At 41.2% G+C, this 24,900-nt stretch overlaps 9 protein-coding genes across 9 annotated transcripts; 2 read left to right on the top strand and 7 right to left on the bottom strand.

The window, feature by feature from the left end:
- Window positions 1-107: 107 nt before the first annotated feature.
- On the bottom strand, window positions 108-3,035 carry PHALS_12947 (tkl protein kinase; the record flags this gene model as incomplete). The annotated part of the gene is made up of 2 exons (XM_024728601.1): window positions 108-2,179; window positions 2,378-3,035. 2 exons carry the CDS (start codon window positions 3,033-3,035, stop codon window positions 108-110), a joined length of 2,730 nt encoding a protein of 909 aa, XP_024579062.1.
- An 88-nt stretch (window positions 3,036-3,123) lies between these two features.
- On the bottom strand, window positions 3,124-5,154 carry PHALS_12946 (tkl protein kinase; the record flags this gene model as incomplete). Its single annotated transcript, XM_024728600.1, has 1 exon — window positions 3,124-5,154. The coding sequence occupies one exon, from the start codon at window positions 5,152-5,154 to the stop codon at window positions 3,124-3,126; it is 2,031 nt and encodes a 676-aa protein (XP_024579061.1).
- A 175-nt stretch (window positions 5,155-5,329) lies between these two features.
- On the bottom strand, window positions 5,330-5,839 carry PHALS_12945 (phenazine biosynthesis protein family; the record flags this gene model as incomplete). Its single annotated transcript, XM_024728599.1, has 1 exon — window positions 5,330-5,839. One exon carries the CDS (start codon window positions 5,837-5,839, stop codon window positions 5,330-5,332), a length of 510 nt encoding a protein of 169 aa, XP_024579060.1.
- An 8,524-nt stretch (window positions 5,840-14,363) lies between these two features.
- PHALS_12944 (Aryldialkylphosphatase) lies at window positions 14,364-15,607 on the bottom strand (the record flags this gene model as incomplete). The annotated part of the gene is made up of 4 exons (XM_024728598.1): window positions 14,364-14,430; window positions 14,497-14,603; window positions 14,699-14,953; window positions 15,026-15,607. 4 exons carry the CDS (start codon window positions 15,605-15,607, stop codon window positions 14,364-14,366), a joined length of 1,011 nt encoding a protein of 336 aa, XP_024579059.1.
- Window positions 15,608-15,759: 152 nt separating this feature from the next.
- On the top strand, window positions 15,760-16,509 carry PHALS_12943 (mps1 binder-like protein; the record flags this gene model as incomplete). Its single annotated transcript, XM_024728597.1, has 3 exons — window positions 15,760-15,866; window positions 15,924-15,991; window positions 16,049-16,509. 3 exons carry the CDS (start codon window positions 15,760-15,762, stop codon window positions 16,507-16,509), a joined length of 636 nt encoding a protein of 211 aa, XP_024579058.1.
- A 33-nt stretch (window positions 16,510-16,542) lies between these two features.
- On the bottom strand, window positions 16,543-18,004 carry PHALS_12942 (WW domain; the record flags this gene model as incomplete). Its single annotated transcript, XM_024728596.1, has 4 exons — window positions 16,543-16,546; window positions 16,604-16,632; window positions 16,698-17,910; window positions 17,970-18,004. 4 exons carry the CDS (start codon window positions 18,002-18,004, stop codon window positions 16,543-16,545), a joined length of 1,281 nt encoding a protein of 426 aa, XP_024579057.1.
- A 166-nt stretch (window positions 18,005-18,170) lies between these two features.
- Window positions 18,171-19,232, bottom strand: PHALS_12941 (serine protease family; the record flags this gene model as incomplete). The annotated part of the gene is made up of 1 exon (XM_024728595.1): window positions 18,171-19,232. The coding sequence occupies one exon, from the start codon at window positions 19,230-19,232 to the stop codon at window positions 18,171-18,173; it is 1,062 nt and encodes a 353-aa protein (XP_024579056.1).
- A 625-nt stretch (window positions 19,233-19,857) lies between these two features.
- Window positions 19,858-21,309, top strand: PHALS_12940 (uncharacterized protein; the record flags this gene model as incomplete). Its single annotated transcript, XM_024728594.1, has 1 exon — window positions 19,858-21,309. One exon carries the CDS (start codon window positions 19,858-19,860, stop codon window positions 21,307-21,309), a length of 1,452 nt encoding a protein of 483 aa, XP_024579055.1.
- Window positions 21,310-21,492: 183 nt separating this feature from the next.
- PHALS_12939 (Rho GTPase effector BNI1 and related formins) lies at window positions 21,493-23,745 on the bottom strand (the record flags this gene model as incomplete). Its single annotated transcript, XM_024728593.1, has 5 exons — window positions 21,493-21,690; window positions 21,752-22,030; window positions 22,099-22,330; window positions 22,388-22,491; window positions 22,573-23,745. The coding sequence occupies 5 exons, from the start codon at window positions 23,743-23,745 to the stop codon at window positions 21,493-21,495; spliced, it is 1,986 nt and encodes a 661-aa protein (XP_024579054.1).
- Between the last annotated feature and the right edge of the window lie 1,155 nt (window positions 23,746-24,900).

The raw sequence follows: 24,900 nt of genomic DNA, 5'->3' as shown, positions 1-24,900 counted from the left end.
TATAAATTCGAGAAATCTTGACACGTTGGACAGACAGAGCACATTGTTTGCATTGAAATAAAGAAAGTCATGTGATTGATCGGAAATGTTTCAAGATTTGTGTTTTCTCAATTCGCAGAAGGTCTTCTAGGAGATTTCCACATAATTTCACAATCTTTATCACTTACTTCTGATGGACTTCGTGTTGTATCTTGCTTTGGACTTGTAAATCTTCGAGGACGAGGACTTGCAATCCCAATCGATCCTCTTCTACTCGGACTTGAAGACGGAAGAAAGTGTCCACTACCACTTCTTGCTTGTATATTTGATACAGGAGAAGTATTCGGAGATATAACAAGAAGAGAATTCTTTGACTTGAATGATCCATTAAGATGCATCGTATGTGTTGGTGATAAGGATGACGGTGAATCATTCGAAAAAGAAGCGAGATTTTGCCCAATACTTAAACTAAATAGCGATCTTCGACGAGATTCCGTTAAAATGGGAGAAGTGATGAGTTGACTTGGATCTTTGAATGGTGAAGCAGCTACTATAGAGAGTGAGGTTAATTCTTGATGTTGTTTTTGTAATTTCTTGTCCTTAACTCGACGACTTAATTGAGTAATTAACACAGGTTCCAATATTCCATCTTTTGGGTCTCTTTTACCTACTGCAATAGTCGAAATAACTTGCCACGGCTTCTCGACACTATAATAGACAATATTTCCTTGTTGCATTTGTTTTTCCACTGTTTCTAAATTATATCGATGTCGTTCAAGTAAAGTATGTCGAATATTCGATAAACTCGAAAGAGAAAGTCGTTTCCATCCAATTTCCGATAGTTCCAACATTTGAACAGGTGTAATACACATATAAACCGTTTGAGCTAAATCGTCCAAACCTACTGGTTTCATCGCAATGGTCGTAGTTGTCACAGAAGCTAAAGTTGCCGCAATATATTCTTGAGCATGAAGATCCGAAATAGAACAAGATGCAACATGAGATGGGACAATAGTATTGGAATTTCGAGGAATTTCTAACACATTTGTGTCCAATACAGTAGCAGTTGCACTTGCCACTGCAACGCCAAAAACTTCACGTGGTCCAATAGTTGCCACTCGAACAAGTACTTCTTTTTGACTTGTACCATCATTAACTGGTACCATTTGACGTAAATATACTGCCACTTCACCACTTTTTACAATATAAAGAGTACGCAACTCAATGGGGTCGTACAAAAACGTATGTCTTCGATCGTACATTTTTTCTTGAATATCATGAGCAAGTCGAATACATTGAGGAAAATCACTTGAACGTAAAAAATCAAGTGTCGCTAGTAATTCAGCACGTTTTACCATCGCATGTTGTATAGAAACACCAGGTAAAAGTGTAATTAAAGCTTGTAAATGTGCACGTTCAAAGACTAAAAGATCCGATTCACATGGTGCTAAAGCTGAAGCAGATCGTTGTAAACGTGTAACAAGTGAAAGTTCCCCAAAAGAATCACCAGCTGATAATGTTGCAAGTACATCGTAACTTTTACTTGATGTTTCTAATTGTAACGAATCACATTCTTCATTCACAATTTCAATCTTTCCTCTTAAAATAAGAAATGCACGACTCTCAAACTTTCCTTGTCGAAATAGAAATGTATCTTTTGCAATAGTTAAAAATGTAGCATATCGTCCAATACCACGTGCAAGTGTAAGTTGATCAATTTCAATCGGACGCTCAAATTTAGTTACAAAGGCCGTTGATTCAAGTAAACGAGCTAAGAAACTTGTTTCAAATGGGGAACGATCAAGTGGACGAAGTGAAAGAATTCGACGTGTTTCAAATCGTATGATACTTAACGCTGAACTTGATTGATCAGAACCAACACGATCGGAAACAAATGGAAATTCATTTCCTAATGTTGGATCAATTACTAATCGTCGTAATAAATCCAAATATAATGTTTTTCCTTCAAATTTTTGTAAATATGCTGCTTTAAATTTCTTTACAAATGTTGTTAAATAACGAGATACAGATGGATTCGCAAGATGTAAATGACGTGTTCGAGTAATTAACAACCATTCTTCAATTAATGACATTGCAAATAAAGCTTCAATATCAGCATTAAGACCTTGACTTCCTTGTAAATGAGATGCTTCAACATAAATTTTACGTGAAATTACAAGACAAAGTACATTTCCAACAGCTATAACATGTGCCGTTCGTGGTCGAGATAATAAACCCATTTCACCAAATCCTTGATATAATGTTTTTCGACAAACTATTGAACATTCTTGACTTTGATCATATAATTTCGTTCCAAATGTTACATTTTGAAATTCTTCCACTTCGACATCTACTTCTCCTTGTACAAGAATAAAATATCGATCATCATCTTTCTCACCTTGTTGTATAATTCGATCTTTATCATGATATTCTTCAAGTGTTGAATGATCAATTAAATATTGTCGTTCACGTATTGAAAAATGATGAAATATACGATGATGAAGTAAAATACCATGAATCCGAAGATAATGTCGATATAACATCAATTCATGAACTGTAGCAAATAATCGTTGAAATGCTGTTTCTAACAAAAGAAAACACGTCACATTTCCAATAGCAACAGCATTTAAACCTCTTGTTTCCATTCCTTGTAAGAAAGTTTCTTCACCACAATATTCAAATTGTTCTAATTGATATAATTGAATTTCCATCTCGGCTTCAAGTTGAGATCGTTTTCGAAGATTTCGACGAGGTACAAGTGGTTGAATATTTGAATCCAATGTTAAGGATCCAATAGATCGAACGATACTTGTAGCACGAGATCGTCGACGTTGAGTAATTGAAACTTTACCTTCATCTATAAAGAAAACATCTCGATTATTTTGTCCTTGACGATAAAGATATTCACCATCATTAAATGAAAGAAAGTCAAAAGCTCGTACAATTTGTCGTTCGGAACACAAACCTTCTTTAATCACATGAGTTAAAATCGGAACATGACGAAGAAATTGTGTTTTACGTATTGTTAACAGCTCTTGATCTTTCTCGTGATTCATTCTTTTCGTCACATGAATGAACAATCTGTTTCAAAGTTAAAAATATCAAATTCTTGAAAGTATATTTTCATCATTGTAACGATTTGAATCAATCAAGTGATAAAATTAATGGTGCAATGATTGAACGTAATTCATAAGCGACTGTTAATGCTGTAGGACGTGCTTTTGGATCCAAATTTAAACATCGAAAAGCTAATTCACGAATTTCTTTTGGACAATCATCTTGAAAAGTTGGTAATAATTGACCTTTCGAAACGAAATGAACAATTTGAATACTCTGCATTTTCGTATGACGAGTAAATCCATAAGGTAAAGCACAGGTATCAATTTCTGATAATACAACACCAAAAGACCATAAATCACTTGTTTCATCATATCGTTTTCCTTCTAGAATTTCCGGAGCAGTCCATAAAATTGTCCCAATTCCATTTGTCATGGTATCTTCAATTGATCGTTCACGACTTAAACCAAAGTCACTTAATTTTGCATGAAGATATCGATCAAGTAATACATTTTTGGATTTTAAATCACGATGAATGACAATTGGAAGAAGAGAATGAAGATAAACAAGTGCTTCAATAATATCACAAGCAATTTGAAACTTTTCTCGTTTCCATGAAAATTCATTTCGAGAATTGGAATGAGTTAATACTGTTTCTAAATCTCCATATGCCATATATTCGGTGATAGCACATAAATGCCAAAGAGAATGCCATGCTACACCAAAGAAAGTTACAATTCGTGGATGTTCCAAGAGTGAAGCCATTCGAATTTCTTCAGCAAATTGTTCTAATGCTTGAAAATCTTTTCGTTTTAATGATAATAAACATTTCATTGCAACATATTGAGTTTCATATTGTCCAAGCCACACTTCTCCACTTCCTCCTTTCGCTAATAAACGTAAACGATGTAAATGAGAGAAAGCAATTCGTTTTGTTATGATTGTTGGATCGGAGACAAAAGTTGATAAAATGACACTTTGTTGACATATTTCATGATTGAATTCCGTCACTTCGACGTGTGTTGTTCCTTCTGGAAGTTCACGAGTATATTGTTGGAGATTTTCTATTGAAGTGAGATGGTTATGAGTCTTTCGTTTCGTTCTTCGAGTGAAGAATCGACGTAGAATATTAGACGAGTGAGATTGTGTTTGATCGTCCCATTTGTCGTCTAGTCGTACATTTTCATAACTTTTTTGTACCCACGTACGAGATTGAGTACAATAACAAATGTAAACAAGTAAAATGACACAAAAAAATGTCATTATAGTTAATGACACAATTGCTGATGTTGAAAATGGGGCAAATGATGGCATGGACGTCAATTGAAGCCATAATGTCATAGTAACACCATAAGTTGCTGGACATAATATTATGTCGTTGGTTATAGTAGTATTCTCAAATGGAAGATTACTATTTTCAATTCCTCGACATGGCACGATAAAATTTGTATATGGTTCACAAGATTTGAGACCAAGAAATGAAATGTCAGAGAGATGAATCGCAAAAAGTGATTGATTCACATTTGTATGAATGGAAGTATGTCGTCGTATAATTGGATTAGGAATACTTGGACTACGTCCATCTTGAGCATAATAAACTCCTGAAACTTGATCTTGTCCATCCATATCAGATGTGTAAATTGCACACCGTGTTAATGGGAGGACAATTTCAACGGGACAGAGTGGAGAGAGAAAATGGCCTATTGACCCGCAAGTTTCCACTTGACAACTTGGACTTGGTCCTGCAGATTGAAGGATCCTAATTTCGGCTACAGATGGTAAGATGTCGTTCATCCCTTGACTGCAGGATGTAAAGATTTGAACAAGTTTGAGATGATCTTGAACATCGGTGGACACTGAACTTAGAGATGAAGCAAAGACAAATCCAGTATCCCATAATAATGCACGTTGCATTAAACCTGAGAGATCATTCCAAGTAAGTGAATAGCTGAGTAATCGCTTTGAAATGGCGTTTGGAAGTGCATTGGATTGAAGTGGAAGTTTAGCCACAGAAACACCAGCATTTTCCAATGCATAAAGTCGAGCTACGATGTCACTTTCAGCATCACAAACTTTGCAGCATTGGAGCAGATAGATGACACACAAGATTAAACGCATGGAAGGTGTTCCAAAAAATGAGAGGCATGTCGTGGATAACGTGGACCACGTAGGATATGTTGGTGCTACTTCAGGATCCTAATTCAGCAACTCTTAGTTTATGGACTTAAGGCTCAAGTCTTTTTATAGAGTTTATATTTCAAAATTTCATCTTTGGTGTCTGTTGAATTTCTAATTACAATATTAGCTCAAGTTCGAGCCACGGATCTTGGCCATGGACAATTGGCGACGTCCTCGTGATTGAAAAGCCACATTTTTCATAAAATGTGACCAAATGAGCCTTTGAAATGAGCATTATACGTTTAATTTGAGGAAAAGAGGTGGCAATCGATTTCACGTATTGCTTGAGCATTTCTGTAGCGATTCCTTGACGACGAAAGATTTGATCGACTACCACTGAGTGAATACAAAGGAGCGATCCTTGAGCGTCATGATGACTCATACTGTCATGATCCAGTGTATCTTTGCTCGTCAGTGTGCCATTTATGAAACCTATGACGGTCTTGTCGGTTGAACACTTGTATGCCACGTAAAAGAACGAACCAGCATTTTTCTGGCGAAAGCGAATTGATGCTTCGGAAGCTGCTTCATTTGTTGGATATGATGCTGCCTCCATTGCTACAACGCGATGAATGTCATCTTTATTTTTAAGAAGGGAGAGGTGGATCTGCTTGGGCAATAACATGACGGTAGCGATGATTTTCGAATTGCGGCAATCATTTTAGAGCAATGTTATGAAGAATTTTCAGAAATATGCTTGGAAAATGTGTTTTATAATAGTGATATTTTTACTATGATTTTTGCTCTCCAAACATGAATAAAGACTTGAAATTTCGTGGCAGAGAATAATTTTATGTAACCCATCTGGATTCTAAAGCTATAGAGCCGCTTGTGATGAATTTATATTCTCATCAATTCCAGGACCCACATAAACGGCTCGAAGCTATTTCAGGTCGAAACAGAACATACGTCGTTCCACACAGCGACATCTTTGCCTCCCATCTCGCAGACGAATGACAAAATAGTTATTTATCGTTGCTGGGCACTCAATTGAGTTGAAATGAAAGCCTGATTGGTTTACTCCCGAGAAAAATGCGCTATTCAGTCGCCCAGATTATGAATTGGCTCACGTCACAATGACATCGTCACGCGTCGACGGTGTGATACTTACGATAACCAGGTCAGACGCATAATGTGTTAGCCGGTTAGGAGAAGTTTTTTATTTGTATGTCGTTATTTAATCACCAACTATTTGTTGCTTTTGAACGTGTCTCACCCACAGCGTCGTGAAGCGGGCACATAACACCCGATCTCAACAAGATATAATCTGTGATGTTGCTTTAAAGCTTATCTGGATGGAGCAGAAAATCGCGTTGTATCGATTGCTTTCATCCTAAGGCTTGCTTTACTACAGCACGTAATACGGCCTGTGCGGGGTGTGTTCAGTGGAAGCACAGAGTGTGGTGATACTTACCTGACAAGTCAAATAAGGTTAAAGCGTAGATATTCCAATCTAAAGCTTCTTGACATACCAAAATTTAACGAACTGATACAGCATACACAAAGCTCTAATATACCAAAACCAGCTCGCTGTACGTAATTCAAAGGATTGCTATATGATGCACAACGTGCAAAATAGCAAGAAAGAGTAACCGTGGGGGAGTTGACGAACAAAAAGAGCGGCGAACCCAATTACCGTTGGGTCAGGATGACTATATACCGTGCCCTCCCAAGCATTTCTGTGATGGATTTGTAGAAAACAGCTGTATGTTGCTGTCTCCTATGTTAGGTCTCGTAGAGAGCGGAATAGATTAGGTGCCGTTATCTCCCGTAATATTCAGAGCAGTCCTAAGGGTTGTGGAACTCCCCTCACTGCCATTGGCAAAAGATCTTATAGAACTGAGAAAACGATCTCTCTTGGATGTGTGCAGTCACTCGCAAGACGGTTAGTCGCCACGAAGGTCGCGTAATGCAGAGGAGGAGCTAAGCTCGTCATTCGTAATGGGCGAATCTGCCGTTGAGAACACTGGCAGAGCACGAATCGCGAGGATTGAGGCATCTATCCTTGATAATCTCACGGGTACTTTCTTGTCGGTGAGACTCCTGAGCTCGGGAATGAGTAAGCTGGGCTCCGTGGGGCAGGTCCAGCTCGCTGATGTCAAGATGGACTTCGTCGTCAAGTGTACGGCGGGATGTCGAAATTGTCTAAGCTTTAAGAATGGTCATTAAGTCCTTTTAGTGTGGGATATAAAGAGTCCCCCTCCTCAGTGGACGACTTAGTTGTTTGCCTTTAAGTGAGGACGTAGGTGTTTGGTCAGAAAATCAGGGAGTCACCCTATACTACTGAACTGTGGACCACATTAGGGCTCACACAAAAAATTTATTTTCATGATACTGCTCCAGAATGACCGCTCCATTGCGCAACTCCGCTCTCAGCACTTTACCGAGCCTGATTTATAAGCGTAGCTACATTTAAAGTTCGCTCCTGTACACGAAACGGAATGGATCAGCGTACCCCTACTATAAGCTCCGTCTTCGCGAACGACCCGCTCAAAGAAGATCTTAGTAAGGATGCCGAGGTGCTCTCTGATGAGAATTGTCCCATTAACTCTCCGAATCCCGACTAAAAATTTCTGTCTTCACCAGACAATACACAGCTTAGCCATTTTCCGGGGGGGGGGTATTTTGCCTAGCTTTCCTGCTGCACGAGTATCAGGCTCCGTGCCCTTTTTTATCAGCTGAAACCAGAAACCCGTTTTTATCAGCTGAAACCAGAAACCCGTTTTTATCAGCTGAAATCAGAAACAATTTTTTAGAACTCGCGACGACGTTCGGCTCGCCGGTAACGAGATAGATCTGGCTGAAGAAGTCCAGATCGCTGTACTGTAAGTGCAGGAGTCGCAGCAAATGTTGCCCAAATCACGTCGTGATTTGGGTTCTAATCCGCCCAAGTCGCTTGACTCGCTGGTATGGAGTTTCTATACGCTTACGCGCGCAGGCCCCCTTCCCACGTCCTGAACAAAACAAGCACAAAATATTTGCTTTGCAACCCACAAACAATCACTTCTTTGAAGTAAAGTCTATACTAGGAGCATCAGTGGACGGGGAGACCTGTGTATTACACAAGGAATGTACCTTGTTTATCAGCTAGCAAAATCACTCATAGCTATCAGACTCAACTTGCGCATTTGGCGAGAGAAACACGCCGGCTCGCCGTCTTAATGCAAATTCCGCTTTGTATATCTCTACCCCAAATACTGTCCCATGCTCGACTGTGCAAAGTACGAGACACGACGCGAACGTCGAGTTGACAACCCATTGTCATAAGCTACTGTCGTTTACAGACTCCCACATCTCCATCAGCTGTAATAGCTACCTGCCATCAGACTTATTCACCGCAACGGCAATTGCCTCTTACTAGTTGGATTTCTCTGCGAAGGGCAACCCTGTCACGTTTTCTAGGGAAATAAAGATCAAGGGTGCGCCAGATCGTAAGCGGTCACGGCAAAAGGGAATTCTTGTCTAAGCGCAATATTAAGCTACCAAGATTTTTTAAATTGAGAATTAAACTATCACCTTATCATGTACTAATAACAGCCCTGGTTTATCCACCAGCCCACCAAGCATTCAACGCAAAAGTAGATCGCCCCATCCGTATCGAATCTTGCCGACGACAATAAAATTTTCCTCGCGAGTCTTCAAGTTTGTGGTGGCCTGTCATTTTTTCCGTGGTTCACGACATACATCCGAGGCTAATATGATCCAGGTATCAGGTTTACTCATTGAGTATCGCCATCGCACTGCCTGGCTCAAGGCACCACAGCGGTCAAGAAAAACCGCGTCGCTGCTTAAAGTAGAGGATTGATCAGCTTTATGCCAAAGACGTTGCTTTGCCTGCGAGGGAATTCTTCACTTTCGATTAGTTTTTAGTAAGGTGGATCGACCAGCCCAACATAAAATACTGAATGTTTTCGCATCGTCTTAAATATTCTAGGAGTATAACCCAAACTATTTTTGCTCTGACCGTAAACGACCCCGTCGCTGCTTAGTCGTATAGATTGCAGACACTGTATTTGTAGGTTGGTTAATTGGATACAAAAGCACGCTTTTCTTCATAGAATAATCATGCATGCTTCGCCTACATCGGTATAACACTTTTGTTCGTCTTGGCTTCTAGCCATAGCGTCATGCACCCTGCGTATGACACTTAATTTCAAAAGGATAAACTCACTGGTTTGATCCGAAGTGTAGCCGAGCTGTTAGAATCAACACGTTTTTAATCGATCCCACCCCCTTACATCGAAGCCAATACGTGGCGATGTCAAATGTACGCAGGGGTTCATCATATCATTCATGTAAAATGAAAAGTTTAGAATCTAGGGGCATATAATGCGTATTTAAACGCAACTGAATGGTTAACAGCGACTGGTTATGACATTGCAGTCTCTATGCGCGTATACTTTGGGGAGTTTTCTCCAAAACGCGATTCGCGCTTATACATATATTTGCGTTTTGTGAGCGGTTATCAACCTGTTGCCAAGCACCCTTGATAATGTTTTTCAAAACTTTGCTATAGAGCGCAGATCTCTATCTTATGCCATGACTACCGACCAGCGAATGCTAGCGATGCATTGTGCCTAGGATTAGCTTGGTCGTACTCTCGTCGGTCATGTTACGCTGGGAACAGCGAGATTGGCGATCTTGCTCCGATAGTCCTTAAAAGAATAAATATCATTAGACGCATCGCTTGAACTATTGACAATGAAGTCCTTACTAATTGCTGTCAGCACTTTGCCAAAGCCGATAGGCTGGGCAAAGGTGCCGCCGTGATGAGGTCTTATCCGTTTGACTTTCAAACATGCGCGCATGTGTGTTTACCAACTTATATTCGGCTACCAATACATAGCGCTCACCGAGTGGTATGCTCTTTTTATTTGGAATGGCCACCCAAAGAGGTTCGATGTGCCTCGCACGGTATTCTGCACTTGAAATCCTCCGTTTAAAGCACCACTGTACACTGTAAACAACAAAACTTGAATTAGGGAACAACAGTGCAGGCGTGCAACCTTGCGCTTTGTTAAGCGACATCTCAAATCCCTTGATTTCTGAGGCTTACAGCAACAAGTCCCATTTCGCACCGAGCTATGCGCTTCAAGAATTTCTTAATAAACTAACCGAAAACACAATGGTGACATGGCACAATTTCCAATCGGGGTGACGCGAAAGCACATTCGCGGCCGCTCAAGCAACCCGGTGTATTTATTACAAAGTTTACCCTGCAAAAAACATTTTTCCATTCTCTGCTAGGATGTGGTGATGACGTCGCTGTTCGCAACGACGCATAGTCTGTATAGATCACAAACGGCTTGGAGTCAAATCGGTGTAAATTGCGTTTGACAAGGGTGTCTTTAGAAAATTGCAGCCTATTACAGAGGTTTTAGCGTCACAGATGACGTTGAAAGACCGATCTGATGTTGGAAGAGTTAAAATCGGGGCAAGCATATGTATTCCTTTTACATCCTCCAAAGCCGCAGCTTCCACCACACCCAAAAAAAGAAGATTGGTGAGGGGTTGTGCGACATCAGCATACTTCACACTGTTCTTGTGCAAGTAGTTGGCTGGGTCGGGCTACTTCCTCGAGTCGTTTTAAACAGAAGCACTGGCCATCGGCCTGTATTCGGGCAAAATCTGTCTGCACGCTCTGCGTCCCGATGAAACAATTCACAGAGGAGCCTTCGCCGGCGCCAATATACGCTCGTATGTATTCGAGTATACAATCGAGCACCGCTACCAATCGCGATTAATGATATTTTCTTCATCCGACTTCCTACGTTCTACACGGCTATTATTATATGTATCGTCGGAACAGGTTTGCGCATAGCCGCGATGTGACCTGAACAGCAGTAATACCTGGCGATTAAAATGCAACTGATTTTAATGACAGTCCCAGTAATATCACCAGCCACTTCTGGAGCATCCCGCTCCGAATAATCACCGCAGTAGAAATAATCCCGCTGCTTCTTATAGACAGTAGGTACTATCAATGAACAAAGTCTAGGTCACTGAACAAAGTAAGCCAACCAAGCTCTACTGCAGCGCGTCCTTTCCGGCGTTTGCCCAGAATCGTGACTGCATTTATGTCATTCATCATGATCAAATCGCCGGCTTTTCCTGTTAGTCTTTTGATACAGAACATCGGTACCAAGTGTGGAGCTTATTTTTCTTTCCTGACTAACGCTCTTCAAATTTTGCACGAATGGTTGCCTCAATGACGTTAGCCCGTTCTCTCGAAAAGGGTATTGACATGTATCGCAATATTTGGTTTCAGGAATCGAATCAAGTCAATCTCATGATGCACTCCCCTATTCGTGTTAGCACATATGGTGGAGTTCTCGTCACCACGTCGTGGTATTCCTTCAAAGCACAAAGAGTGACACTGGAAAATCTCTTCTGTGCCGTTTATCAAATGGTGCAACCAGCCACCGGTCGGTGAACACATGCAGCCTGAAGCTTCGTTGTGGTTCAGACACCATGCCAATGCATCGGCGGTATCCTGCACGAGTGTGCGTCCGGAGAGTCTGCTCGAAGTGCAGTTTGGCATCCGAGTGGAACCAGATCGGTGTCAGAGACCGTACAGTGCCCGCTCGCCCAGTGGGAGGTAATACTACGTGATCTCTTAGCGCGTCTTGAACCACCCAACCTGTGTCACTCACCACCATATCGACGTCGGGCTCTGCTTGAGCAAGTCGACGTGGTGAATCGGGGATGTTTTAGATCAATAAGTAGATGCATCTTTAATCATAAATTTTCAAAATTACACCAAGTTTAAGGTGAAACTCGTATAATTGTACTGTACTGATATAAATATGCAAGGGATAGGTACGTAGATTCTGCGATTGTTTTAGCATAGAACCAATGACACCCTCACCAGTAATAGCTTTTATATCGTTGGTTGCGTGACCGCAGATGCCCACGAGACTTCGATGACTCCTTTATTTCGTTCGGACCAGACAGCTTTTCTTCTGACGCCCTCAAATTGACACCAGCGCTTGACTTAGTGTGTCCCATTTGACCACTAGCATGTAACAGAGTGGGTGAAGATACGCAAAAATGAGTGAATGAAGATACGTAGAATACGTAGAAAGGAGTGAGTGAAAATCCCCACTGAGGATGATGGTTATGAAGGATGTGCAATGCGGCCTACTTATTGCTGGGTAAGTCTTCTGAGTGAGTTTCAAGAGTTTCCGATCAGAAATTGCTTTTTAGAATTGGACTATACTCATATAATTTCAACATGACATTTGGCTCAATGGTTTGCAGTGGTGGCTTTAATCTGTTGAGTGAGGATTCGAGTCCCGCAACGGTCGAAGTTAGGAAGCGGTTACTTGGTGTTTGGGGTTCACCAAGCTCCCCACCAGAAGTCACGTCCCTGACCCATCTTTTGATCTTTGGTAATAAGATTTGCTATGTGCTGTATCCATACTATCATCAGGTCGTATATTAGATTAAATACTTTATAGCGTCTAGGTTCAATTGGAAGTCATCACGTCTATAAACTAAAATATAGACAAACCTTGCAGCGGGCTACCGTAGATCTTTGCTTAGAGGAAGCTTAGCTAAGGTCACCAACCTTACGTTCTCCAGTACGAGTGTAGCGGATCGCAATCCGCTACCTCCAAGTACTAGAGGCCTTAACCAAGGCCAACGAACACTTCTGTTCAAAATTGAAACTGTATTTAGTTGTTTTAGTTGCGGCAGAGTTGCCAATATCTAAAGCCCTGGATTTTCCTACTTAATAAAGTTATATGCATTACCACTGGCAATCCTGCCACGTGGTCGCTACTTGTTACGATGTAGCCACAGCACTGTGTTATTACACTAACTGTGTAATAGACACTCGCATAATCTTGTGCGGCCCGCCTTTTCTTACTAGGGTACGTGACAAACTTTCACTGCGCCGTTGTGACGAGGCTAACGCACAATGCGGTGGCGGTTTTTTTGATAATGGAGATTCATCATTCATTTGAGTCACGTGGCTCAAAAAGCTGCTTTGTGTCCTGGGCTGTCCGTCGTTTCACGTCGCGCAAAACGCGTATTCAGTGGCTTTCTTCTTCTGTAAATTCTCTGCCTTTTCAACAGCTTCTCCTTTACTTCGATCAGCGTAATTTCCTTGACATTCGCACGATAGAAGGAATCAGCTCACACATTATCGGTAGACTGATTACTCAGAAGCATCATTAGCTGTCTTGACTTATCCCCTTGTGATGGAAACATGACGTAATAAAAATATCACCAACTGCCAACGCCCTCAGCAAATTGTCTTAACTCCCGCCGTGTTTTAAACAATCGTCCTTCGACTACACCGCGTCAACCTTTACCCCTCCACTTCTGGCATCGACGTTTAAAGGCGAGTGTACTAAATCGTACACTCGCCTTTAAACTAAATCGTACATAGATACCAATGTATCAACACCGGCTGCAGTGCTTTTATATGGTGCTCAAGTATGTAGGACTTAGAGAATGCGTTCATGTTTGGGTGATACTTGGAAGTCACGTTGCTAAACACTTTACAGCAAGACATCTAGACAAGCAAAATGTTGAAATAAAGGACCAATTCTTAATGGGCTATTGGAGAGTTGTTTCTCAAGTTGATCAAAGACCCAGACAGTAAATTTTCCGACTAGTTTTGGCTGAAATGGTGCGCTGTGCTACAAGTAGTACCTTGGATGCAAAGTATCAAAAGCTCACTCAGGTCTTTGCCAGCTATTCTTGCTTTCTCTAAGATGACATTCAAGACGCATTTATCTCGACTGTGCCATGCAGAAACTCCAAAAAGGCAAACACAGCACACCGAAAATTGAGTTCTTTCATTTTTGATTCTGTATAAACAAGTTTCATGAGAAAGATGAATAGAGCGAAATTCGCAACCAAAACGTGATATATCAACCAAACTAAAACATTGTAAGTGTGGAGTGAGATACTTGAAGGAGAATGTTGAAATTTCTCGTTACATTGATTGCTTTCTTCTCACACTGATAGAGTTTTATGATGTCGCCGGAAGCGAGGAGAATTTCATTCGACTGTGATGACGTAGGCACTTAGTATTGCAGTAAGTGAATGTGAATTTTGTGAAGTATTCCCCCTCAATTGGTTCAAAATAGTTGGAGCAGATTGAGCACTGTAGATAACTTTTTGGAGTGGGGAGAGCTTTAGGGGGAATGTACCACGACAATAGGTCCACGACATTCTTGCACACCATCTGCTTCCATTGAGCCGCTGAAATACCGTGATGCAAAAGAAGAGCCTTGAAATGTTCAAACAAATAAGTGTAGCCACCCCCACCGTAGCGTCGGTACTGAATCCGCTGCTGCACGTTGGTAGACAAGAGCATCTGGAGATGATAGTGGGGCTTGGCCTTTATTAAAGTTGCAATCCTCATCGAAAGACAACTATCAGAAAAAAGGTGCTGGTATTGAGAATTGGGAAACTCAACAGACTGAGACGCATGGGCGAAGCATGGGTTGATCGTCAAGACCTCGCTTACCGCTAACAGACCGATCGTGTCAAAAAGAATCGTAATACCGAAGTCCAGTAGCTCAATAAGAAACGATAAGTCAGATCCCTCGGACTCTCCATGACAATAACGATCTGCGTGGCACAAAACAAGCTTCCTCCTCTCAGCTCCAGCATCTGTCAGCACTTTGATCCACTCTCGAATTATATCCTTGAAGTTGAAAGGTTCTATCTTCTCGTCTACGGAAAATGACAAATATACTGGAGCATGCGTCCTTGCTTGTGCCTGTTTGCATTTAATGCGTGCCAAGACAAATAAGTTCGACTCACTCATTCAACAACTATGTCTAAATCATACCATTGCCAGTCCGCGAATCAAAACTTGCTCCTGTGCATTCATCTTTTTACCACTCAATTCAATTTGTTGGTATATTGCACCAGGATACGCCACACATTCCTCCCTTTTGATTCCATAAATTAGCTCTGCTTCAAGCATGTTGGCAATTCGCTCACTTTGGTCTTCAATTGACAGTCCAGAGTTAACAATGTCGTTCATTAGCGTAGTCTCGACCGTCGAGACCGTGAGTAAATGCACATCTTTCAGTCTCTTAGCTAAGCTCAATCGCTTGTTTACTAAAAGATCACGTCCTTCAACTGGCAACGTCACATCAACGACTAAAATTACTTGTTTTGAGCTATTACTTCGCTGTAATCGTTCCAGTTCTCGAAACGCTTCGTCTTCATTTTGAAGCAACATGTTGCGGCCTCCATGGGCAAAAGGAGCATGACGATAGTCAATCAAATCCTCAATACGAATCTCTAAGCTCTTTTGCGATGAAATAATTGCTACATTCGCTCCAATATTGTGCAGTACATGCTCGTGGGGTAGAACAACATCCACGTCTTCAGGATCCACAAGCTTTTGTATGGTGCGAATCATATTTGCTAAACTATGAACCTAATGCGTACCTACCAATGACTATCACTTTTCTAAATACGACTTAAGTTCACTTTCTAGCAGTTTTGGCTTCAAAAGCTATTCGTGACAATAATCAACGTATTCAAGTCCCAACCGCAAGGAACGAGGTCGTGATGAACAATCTATTTAATCGTAATAAAACTTTTCGTCCGCAAAAGAGTCATAGCCATGGAACTAAGCGCTATGATCTCCATAAACACGCACAAGCTACGTTAGGAAAGTAGGTCAACCATCACTCTTGATTGAAGTTGGTGAAAATGATAAATTGTTCTTGTAGTGGTGATATGCGAAATGCCGTAGCACTTCCTGAAGGAGAAGACTTGAACGAGTGGCTTGCTGTTCATAGTATGTTTCTTTCATCTTTTATAATGTGTAAATTCTTGATTCTGATGCTTGTGGTAGCGGTGGACTTTTTTAATGAGATTAGTATTGTGTACGGCACCATTCTAGAGTTTTGTACGTGTGAGAATTGCCCTGAGATGCGAGCTGGACCCAAGTTTGAATATTTTTGGAAGGATAATAACAAGTATAAAATACCAGCAAAGCTTGCGGCTCCAGAGTATATTGACATGCTCATGACGTGGGTCGAGGAGCTACTAAGTGACGAAACGCTTTTTCCAACGCGTGAAGGAACGTCGTACCCTCGTTGCTTTCAATCGGTTGTAAAAAACATCTTTCGTCGGCTCTTTCGAGTATATGCACACGTGTACTACTCACATTTTGACAAGATTGTCAGCATTGGTGCCGAAGCGCATCTGAATTCGTGTTTTAAACACTTTATGGCCTTTGTCACACAGTTTGACCTTGTTGATAAACGTGAGCAAGAGCCGCTAAACGACTTGATCAAGAAATTAATTCATTAGCTTATTGAAATGATCGGCTGTCGTTGCGAAGCACTATCTAAAAGGAAAGGGTCAGTGCTGTAGCTAGTCAGCTTACTAAAAATGCAACCTCCACCTTTTTTTACTATACAAGTAATGCATTTCCTTATGCACGGCAGACAAAGTCAAATGTCCATAACATCATCCCTTTACATGCTCAGCAAATCAACGGGTGGTGGAGTCTGTTGAGTCAGTTTCTCTTTGCGAGCAAAACTCGCGGTGGTGGCAGGATTAAATGGATCAAATTCTTTATCATCGCACTTCTGAACTTCTTGCTGTAAATCATCGTTGAAGTCCATGAGGTTGATTTCCTGTCCTCCAACTTCTTCTTCCTGCACAGGCTGCGACGGCTGCTTTGTCAATACAGACTGGGAAGCATTTTCCAGCTCGCTCTCTGGCTCTTCAAGAATCGTCTCTCTGACGGATACGGCAAGCATGCTCTGGATCAAGCCGTCAAGTCCCTGCGAACCCGGTGAAACCTGTTCGAAAGTCTGAACCGGGCGATTTCCGAGCATATCTTTGCGATCAACTATTGGTTTCTCCCACTGCGTGTTGCCTGTTTGATCGTGACGAAAGTAAACGGCACTACGAGAGCGCGAGTAAACGGGATACCACCCGGACTCAAGCACAAAATTAGTTTCGCCAATTTCGCTCCATGGACTTCCATCAATAAAAAAGTCGTACGTCTTATCTTCGTCGACAAGCGTCACCACAAGGTCCAGTTCGTGATGATCCTCGAGATCATATTCAAACTCCCACATGTTGGCATGAATGTCGTCAAAACTCACTCTTTTGAGTTCCCGACAGTCCAACACGACAACAAATTCGCCTTCTTCCAAATCTCTAAGCTCGAGCTTATGAATGCTCTTGCCATTCACCCCAAACGCAAAGGTCCATGTCAACAAAGTTCCAGGTGGACGATTTCCTCCATCACTCAAAAGTTCTCCACGTGTATCTTCCACGCGACGTACATACATGTCACTACTCCAAACTGAAGCCGAATGGATACGAAAAGCTACGGGTAAGAATCGTTCCGCCATCTGATCCCAGTGTACCCCATCAGCCAGTAGATCGTAAATTGTTTCAAGTTTTCCTTGATCCACTACAGAAGACTTAGCGTCCCGAATGACGACTCGAAAAGGCATCAGAGTGTCTTCCCCCACCTGAAAATCATAGTGCCAGTTCGTCGCGTACTGGTCAGATGTAAAGAGATGACGGCCATCCAGTTTCAATCGTTTCTTCGCCGATATACGACTGTGTTCAAGCATAACAGTGTGTACTTGCTCTGATCCAGCAAGTACGAAGCGCCAAGTCACACGTTTCTTCGACATGGGTACTCGTGCACCAATGTTCTCCACCTCTTTTGATACACGCAAGACGGAGCTGCTAGTACTGCCGTCATTAGTACCAGTAGAAGCTGTAGAGTCAATACTGCCACGTACACGGCGAGCCTTTGCCAAGTAGTTGGCATCGCCATTGCTGATGTTGCTGCGGACTCGAAGCGTCGGAGGAGAGAGTGACATGGTGCGCGCGAGAATGATTGTTTCACGAAATGATTTATTTAATGTAAAAAAAAATTGGATTCTAGCATAATCAGAAACTTAAAAATGTAAGGTTAAAAAAAAACGAAAACAAAAAATTGGTTAAGGATGAGTTTCAACTTCAGTTGAATATGCTTCCTTTTGCCCTTTTCCTTCAATGACGTCGTTCATCCAGTCCGTAAGCTTGGCGGCCAATACCGTAGCTCTAGTCTTCTGTATATTATGTCCACCTTTTTTAAAAGCCAGTCGAGGGCCTGGATGGCATTCAGCGCTAACGTCCAGAACAATCTCCTCCTCGAGAAAAATATCATTTTTAGCCCAGGCGAGAAAACTTGGAAGTGCTTGGTTTTTCTTAAGATGCTCAGCATATAATTCATAATCAGCCGTGGCACAACGCACGATTCCAGTAGTAAAATAATTTGGAAACTTCATGTCTGGAAATTTGTACACTTGCAAAAACAATTGTCGAGTAAACCATTTCGCTATACTTTCGATTATGGGAACTCCAGATTGTAGTGATTGATATACGATGTCGTTAAAACGAGGCTTTAAGGCTCGATGAGGGCGATGTCCTGCTCCGGCAAAGAACACTAGGCCTTTGATCTGGATTTTTTGCTCGCCATCATTAAATGCTGTCAGGTGCACAGCTGTGTGACTTCCAAACGAATGACCAAGCATAAATACATTGTGAGAGTCTTTAAGAACATGTTGCAGTGCTTTTAACGTAAGTTGAGCAGAAGAAATCGAGCTAATATGCTTGTAGTAGTTGCTCGTGTCGAGGATTGTCGAGCCTGCAGATCCTGGTATGTTGACACCAATGACTCGAACGCCACGGCCTTTAAGCAGCGGAATGAGGTGGCGAAAATCTCGATACGTTCCAGGAGTACCGTGAATTACGACCACCGTTGGCGTTGTCGCATTTAATATCTTTGGCTTGACGTCGATGTACTCGATAATACACTTTCCATCAACATCAACACGCAATGATTGTGGAAGCTCAGGTGGTGAAATTTTTCGTGGGATACTCAGTGGAAAGGGTAGTTCTATAGGATTGAGTGGTGGTGTAGACGTTTGTTGACCTACCAGCAACGAACCGGAACATCGCATGGCGAGTTCAGTAGAACGTGGCAGTCTCCAGATGCGACGAGACAATGATTTGATCATCGTTAAGAGTATTTCGATTTGACGTACACAGATGAAAAATATTGTTTTCAATGTCGTGCCTCTTCGGATCATTACTCGATAAATTATCTGGACGAAACGGACACTACTAACCATGAAAGCACGCCATTGAAACGATTGATGCGATAGAATACAGAAAAGGTTTGCGCCCGTAACCACCAGCAAAGTCTCGATGAATAAACAATACGTCCGAGAAACGTCAAACTGACACAACTACTTTGCACATATTTTTTACAAATTCATCCTTGGTTTCGGAATAGACTTCGCTACGCCTTCTGTTTAACGACTATTTATATCCAAATTGTAGTTAAACTACTTGTAGAAGCCCACAATTGTTATTATAACATTATTGCTCACAATTTCAGTTTAGAAACTTTCAAAATTAAATTTTATTGTCCTTCAAGTATTCGAATTTGACGTTTTTTTATAGCACATGATGAGGACGCACGACTGCCTAATAGTCCGCATACTAATACAAAAAAGTCCTCAAAGAGCGAGAGCAAGTTCTTCGCGTCTAGAAACAGATGTGAAGGCGTTTTGAATACATTTCATCTAAGAATTGTTCGTTCAGAATGCACCAATCAATTTCACAAACTAAAAAATAAAAATGCAAATGCATCATACGCTACTACTGTTTCTTCATATCGCTCCTACGATTGCGCTGATACCGAACTTAACTCAAGACAATGACCATCACAACAACACCATCTACTCTCTCCCTTCAAATGGTGTTATTAGTACCAAATCGTTGTATCAATCACGCGTGTACACAACCGTAGCATTCAAGAAAAGCATAAGTGCCAACAACACGTCAGCAATAGACACAAGCCATACAACAGACAATGAGAATGAAGAAAGATGGATTGGGGATGCATTGTTACACAGCTTACGTGATATGATCTATAAGCTTGCATTGAAATTGAATGTGAGTCCAAGATTCATGTATTATCTTATGGGTGTTGGCTTCACACATCTTCACTTTCGCAATGTACGGTCGAATGTTATGAGCTGGCTTCATTACGTCAAGGGGCATAGTCTTCGTAATCCAAGTACAAAAGAAAGTTTGTATCACTCGGAAAGCAAACTTTACGGATTGCTACGAAAGGCAAATCCAGATAATAATCTCGCAGCATTTTTTCGCTTACTTCGAAAATCTCCACAACATCTCGAGTTAGGACATAAGATGGAAAAGTTTATGGCTTCACGCACATCCACAGGGGCTTCAATGCGTCAAGCTTGGTTACGTGCTGGAGATTCACCTCATGATCTATTTTTCTACTTACATCTCGAAAATGAGGTGGAATTGATCGATAATCAAATTATAACTGAGTGGCTCCTCTATTGCAATATGCACAGAGATATGGTGAAACGAGAGTTTATACAGGACGAAGTCTTTCACGACCAAGTCATTAACTTATTGAAGACGACAAAATCGAATCAGGATCTCGAACGTGTGTTCCAATCGCTTTATAAAATCGAGGGGATGGAGGATTACGCAGACGAAATGGCTGGGGCAGTGAGACGACTGAAAGAAACTCAAACGTGGCTTAAGGCACGTAAGCATCCAAATGATGCTTATCATTCCTTAAATCTCCATATTGAACCATTGTCAGACAACATTAAGTTTATCCAGTGGCTTCGATATGTCAATATGTACATGACTTTACCGGACACTTCGCCATTCACAGTATTATCTGCTCTTGACATTGTGCTTCGTGAAGGAGATGGGGACTATAAGCTGGCAGCACTTTTCCAATTGATTCAAGAGATTCCAAATTTACGTGAGCTTGCTCAAAAAATGCAATTTCAGCTCTTTAAGCGGTGGGCAGTCAATGACACGATATCACCGCTTGCACTCTGTAAAATGAGTGAGATTTGTGCGACCAAGATACCGAAGTTGGGGAAGTACAATGTAGAGGTCAGCTCGGTCGCTGCTTACATAAAAGTGTATATTAAATTTCGCAGACAGGAAGATTTATTGAATGAAGTGATGCCAATGCTCGACAAAGACGACGTATATGGTGCTGCTTATCTATTGGCGAAGGAAAAGTTAGACTAGATTGCAGATTTAACAGCTTTTGCAAGATAAGATATTCGAAATTCAGAGTTATGCGATTTTCATGTAGCTTTAGGCTTAATACCAACTGCTCTAATGATGATTGCAATCGCTAGTTTGTGTGATCTATGCAGGGTCATGACGAGAATTTTTAAATACGCGATTGTGCTGATAAATGAATCAAATTCACAAGCTGTGACGCTTTTGAGGACGATAATGGACTGATGTCATGCGATTATGAGTCGCTTTTTGAGCTTGTCGACCTTGAAGAATGAGTTGTTGACGCTCTCGTGAAAATTCTACCGCAAAGTTTGCTATACATCCCAGCAACTCGTCAATCGGTAGCGAAGTCACTTCTTCAAAGTAGTCATAGAACCGTTTTCTCTGTCAAATTGATTCAAGGTTAGTGCCGTAAGTTGTTTTCAAGCTCTAAACCATGACTTACTTTGTTTTCCAATGTATTTACGAATTCTTGCACATTTTCAAGCTCTCGTTTGACATCCATCACGTAAAATTTCATACTTTCTCGTGATTCCATCAAAAGTGCTCGTAAATTGGCGTCATTTGTCTCATATACTGCTGCCGTTTGTGTTTCGTTTATCAAGAGGTGAAGACCAGTTTGAAGTACTTGATATTCAGCAAGAAGGGTTTGATATGATAGCTTGCTACACTTGGTAATCAGAGAAAGCTGGTCACTAAAAAATGCGAGGTGTGGTTCATCGCGCTGCCATAACAATTACAATCATTAAGAATCGAAAATTTGGTGTTGTATCAATACAAGAACAAACTTACTTCGACTGACTGAATGACATACTGCAGAAATGTGATTTGACCATCATAAGCTTTGGTAAACGACAGTTTTGCCAGCGAACTGATCGAGATGCTCTTGATAAATTTTGTGTACTCCACGTCTTCACCAAAATTCAACAAGTTGCCCAAATGAAAAATATATTCGAACACGCCAGCAAAACGATCACTTGCACACACTTGTTCAATACCACGACTCAATAAACTTAAGTTCTCGCTACATAGAAAAACAAGTTAGTAAGATTTATAAGAACACGTAGCGACAAAGACGTACCGAAGTTCTTTTACTCGTGATTCAAAATCAAGTTTGTATTGAAGGCAGCGCAACTTTTGCTGAGCTCTCGGGATCTTAAGCGCAACGATCAAAAATCGCTCGGCCTGCATATCGAATTTAGAAAAAATCGACTCAGTCAGTTCAAATGTGTGAAACACTTGATCGGCAAAAAGTGCAGAACTCACAGTAGCAAGAGTCGCTACATCGCCACGAAATTGATGTATTGCATCCTGCTCGGTACAATCCGGCCACATGTCAATTAAAGATTGAAGAGCAGTACTCGATAATGCATTGCAATTAAGCGTCAAGATATCTTGTGTGAGCTCGAAAAACGTCCGTTTCACACGTGCAAGTACAATCGCAATGTTTTGTGATTTTTTCAAGTCCAGAAGCATCACAAATTGCTTGCGCTGAAACTTAGGTTTCGTTGCTGAAAGCTCATCCATTTCGACTTCTGGTTCAGGTTCCAAATCGCTCCAATCATCGACAATTACACAATCTCGTTTCGTCGTTTTTGAATGTGAATCTGTCGTCGTTTGGTCAATAATTCCACTCTGTGTATGTCGTTGACTGCCACTTGCAGTTGTGCCAGCTTTAACAAATAGTTTGTTCATCCATTGCCGACTTTCACTTGAAATACACACGCGATTATGTAAATCTTTCGTATGTATTTGATCCCAGAGAGAATTATGTCCAGATGGAAAAACAGAGTCCGTGTATATTGTTGTAGACCAATGCACCCTCTTGCGTGTTCCTATCTTTGTTTTACAAAATCCTTTTTTCACCACGTTTTGGTCAGTGGTCGAAAAACATGAAGGTTTTGCTGAAGCATCAGGTGTAGACGGAGCGGTAGAGATGATTGAGCTGATGCTAGAGCGTCTGGACAATGTCGCAATGTTCGCTGGTACAAACTCGTCTAACTTCGTGGCCTCAGTTTTCAATTCAGCTGGTTTTACACCATCTCTAAGTGCTTTCATTTCAACAAGATGTCTAGGAACACCCACTTTAATCATCCGAAGAAACGACTCAATCTTTTGCATGTGCTCGATATCTTTAACGTCTTCTGGTTTCTCAAGAAGTGATAGTTCAAGACGCTTTGGTTTTTGACCTTTTTGTATTGCTAGAAGTTTGTCCAAAACCTTTGGATCTTTGTTTTCAGCACGCAATTTATGATCCACCACAATGCGTGGCAAACCCACTTTAAGCATATGTAGATAACTTGCATATTCGGTCTGAAGTCCAGTCAGTTTAACTGCAGAGTCTTCTCTTTCAGTTACCAAAGCCAATGTCGGTGGCAACACCTCGTTTTCTTTTAAATTCACTTCCTTTTCATTCCCCTTTTCAGCCGCTATCGCCATTGTCTTGTCGACTTGTGAACACTGTGATGATTGGTGACAGCATGTTGGTAATTGACGGTTATTGCACGCATGGGTATGAATGACTACACGGCTCCAGCGCACGTATGCAACGAGCACAAAGCTAATAATGAGGTGAAAACTAAGCCAATAAACACTTAAGGATGGGCACGCGTCGCAATGTAATGCCACAGCGTCAACGCAAACCAAATTCCTGGTGCCATCATCAACTGGACAAGGTCCATGCGTCCCCATTACCACTGAAATAGGCGACGTGTGCGATCGAGACTACTATCGCGCTTATGCGGTGAGAGTTTGTATAGTAGAGAGTAGACTATAGACTATGTGCGCCAAGAAGATTCGCAGCAGAAGTTTTAACGGCCATTATGCCCATCGAGTACGAAGTCATTAAGCAGCCAGGCGAGAGTATATAAAACGCATCCCTAAAGTGACAACTCGTAAGATACATATTGATGATAAATTAGAAGTAGTTGCTTATTGAAGCTATTCATGCTTTTTTCAGCGAATGTTCTTTGGATGTTCTGAATTAGACTTAAATGATGAATGTTATTGTTTGCACCTTTTCGTGAAAATTGACCAATAAAAGAGTCGGCTGTTCAGCAGGCTGCTACGAATTTTTTTGATCTAATTACTTCAGCTGCTGCTCGACTGGTCATGGATTGAAGTCGAGCGCTATATTTAATTGGTGCATGAGTATGAATAGAGCAATTGCCTTGTATCTGTTTTTCCAAAGCTCAAGGTAGAAATTTAGACTAGCGTCTCTTCTGTTTGCCAAAAACAGTTGCACTCGTCGATAAATATTGAAGAAGACTTGAAGTGGTATTTACCGGTACTCGAATTATTTTAATGAAGAAATGAGAGCAATTGAGAGTTTGAATTTCGACTATCTGGTTAGATAAAAATAAAACTTTTAATTTCAATCTTCATCTTTTCACTGCAACGACCAATTTTTGTAATAAATAGCAATGGATTTTTTTCTAACGTCGATGGAAACATTTTCTTCTATTAGGAACATTGTGTTGTGGTCAATGTTCAAGTGCCTGTAAAACGTTTAAAAGACCTTCGACTTGCGAATTTGAAACGGTATAATTAAAAGTATACACTGTAGTAGACCGCGAATGGTTTTTGCTGCTTGAT

The sequence above is a fragment of the Plasmopara halstedii genome (genome assembly GCF_900000015.1).
Source record: "Plasmopara halstedii genome assembly, contig: Scaffold_650, whole genome shotgun sequence".
Taxonomy (NCBI): domain Eukaryota; phylum Oomycota; class Peronosporomycetes; order Peronosporales; family Peronosporaceae; genus Plasmopara; species Plasmopara halstedii.
Note: the sequence above shows the minus strand (reverse complement) of the source record. Positions and strands in the feature narration are given on the sequence as shown.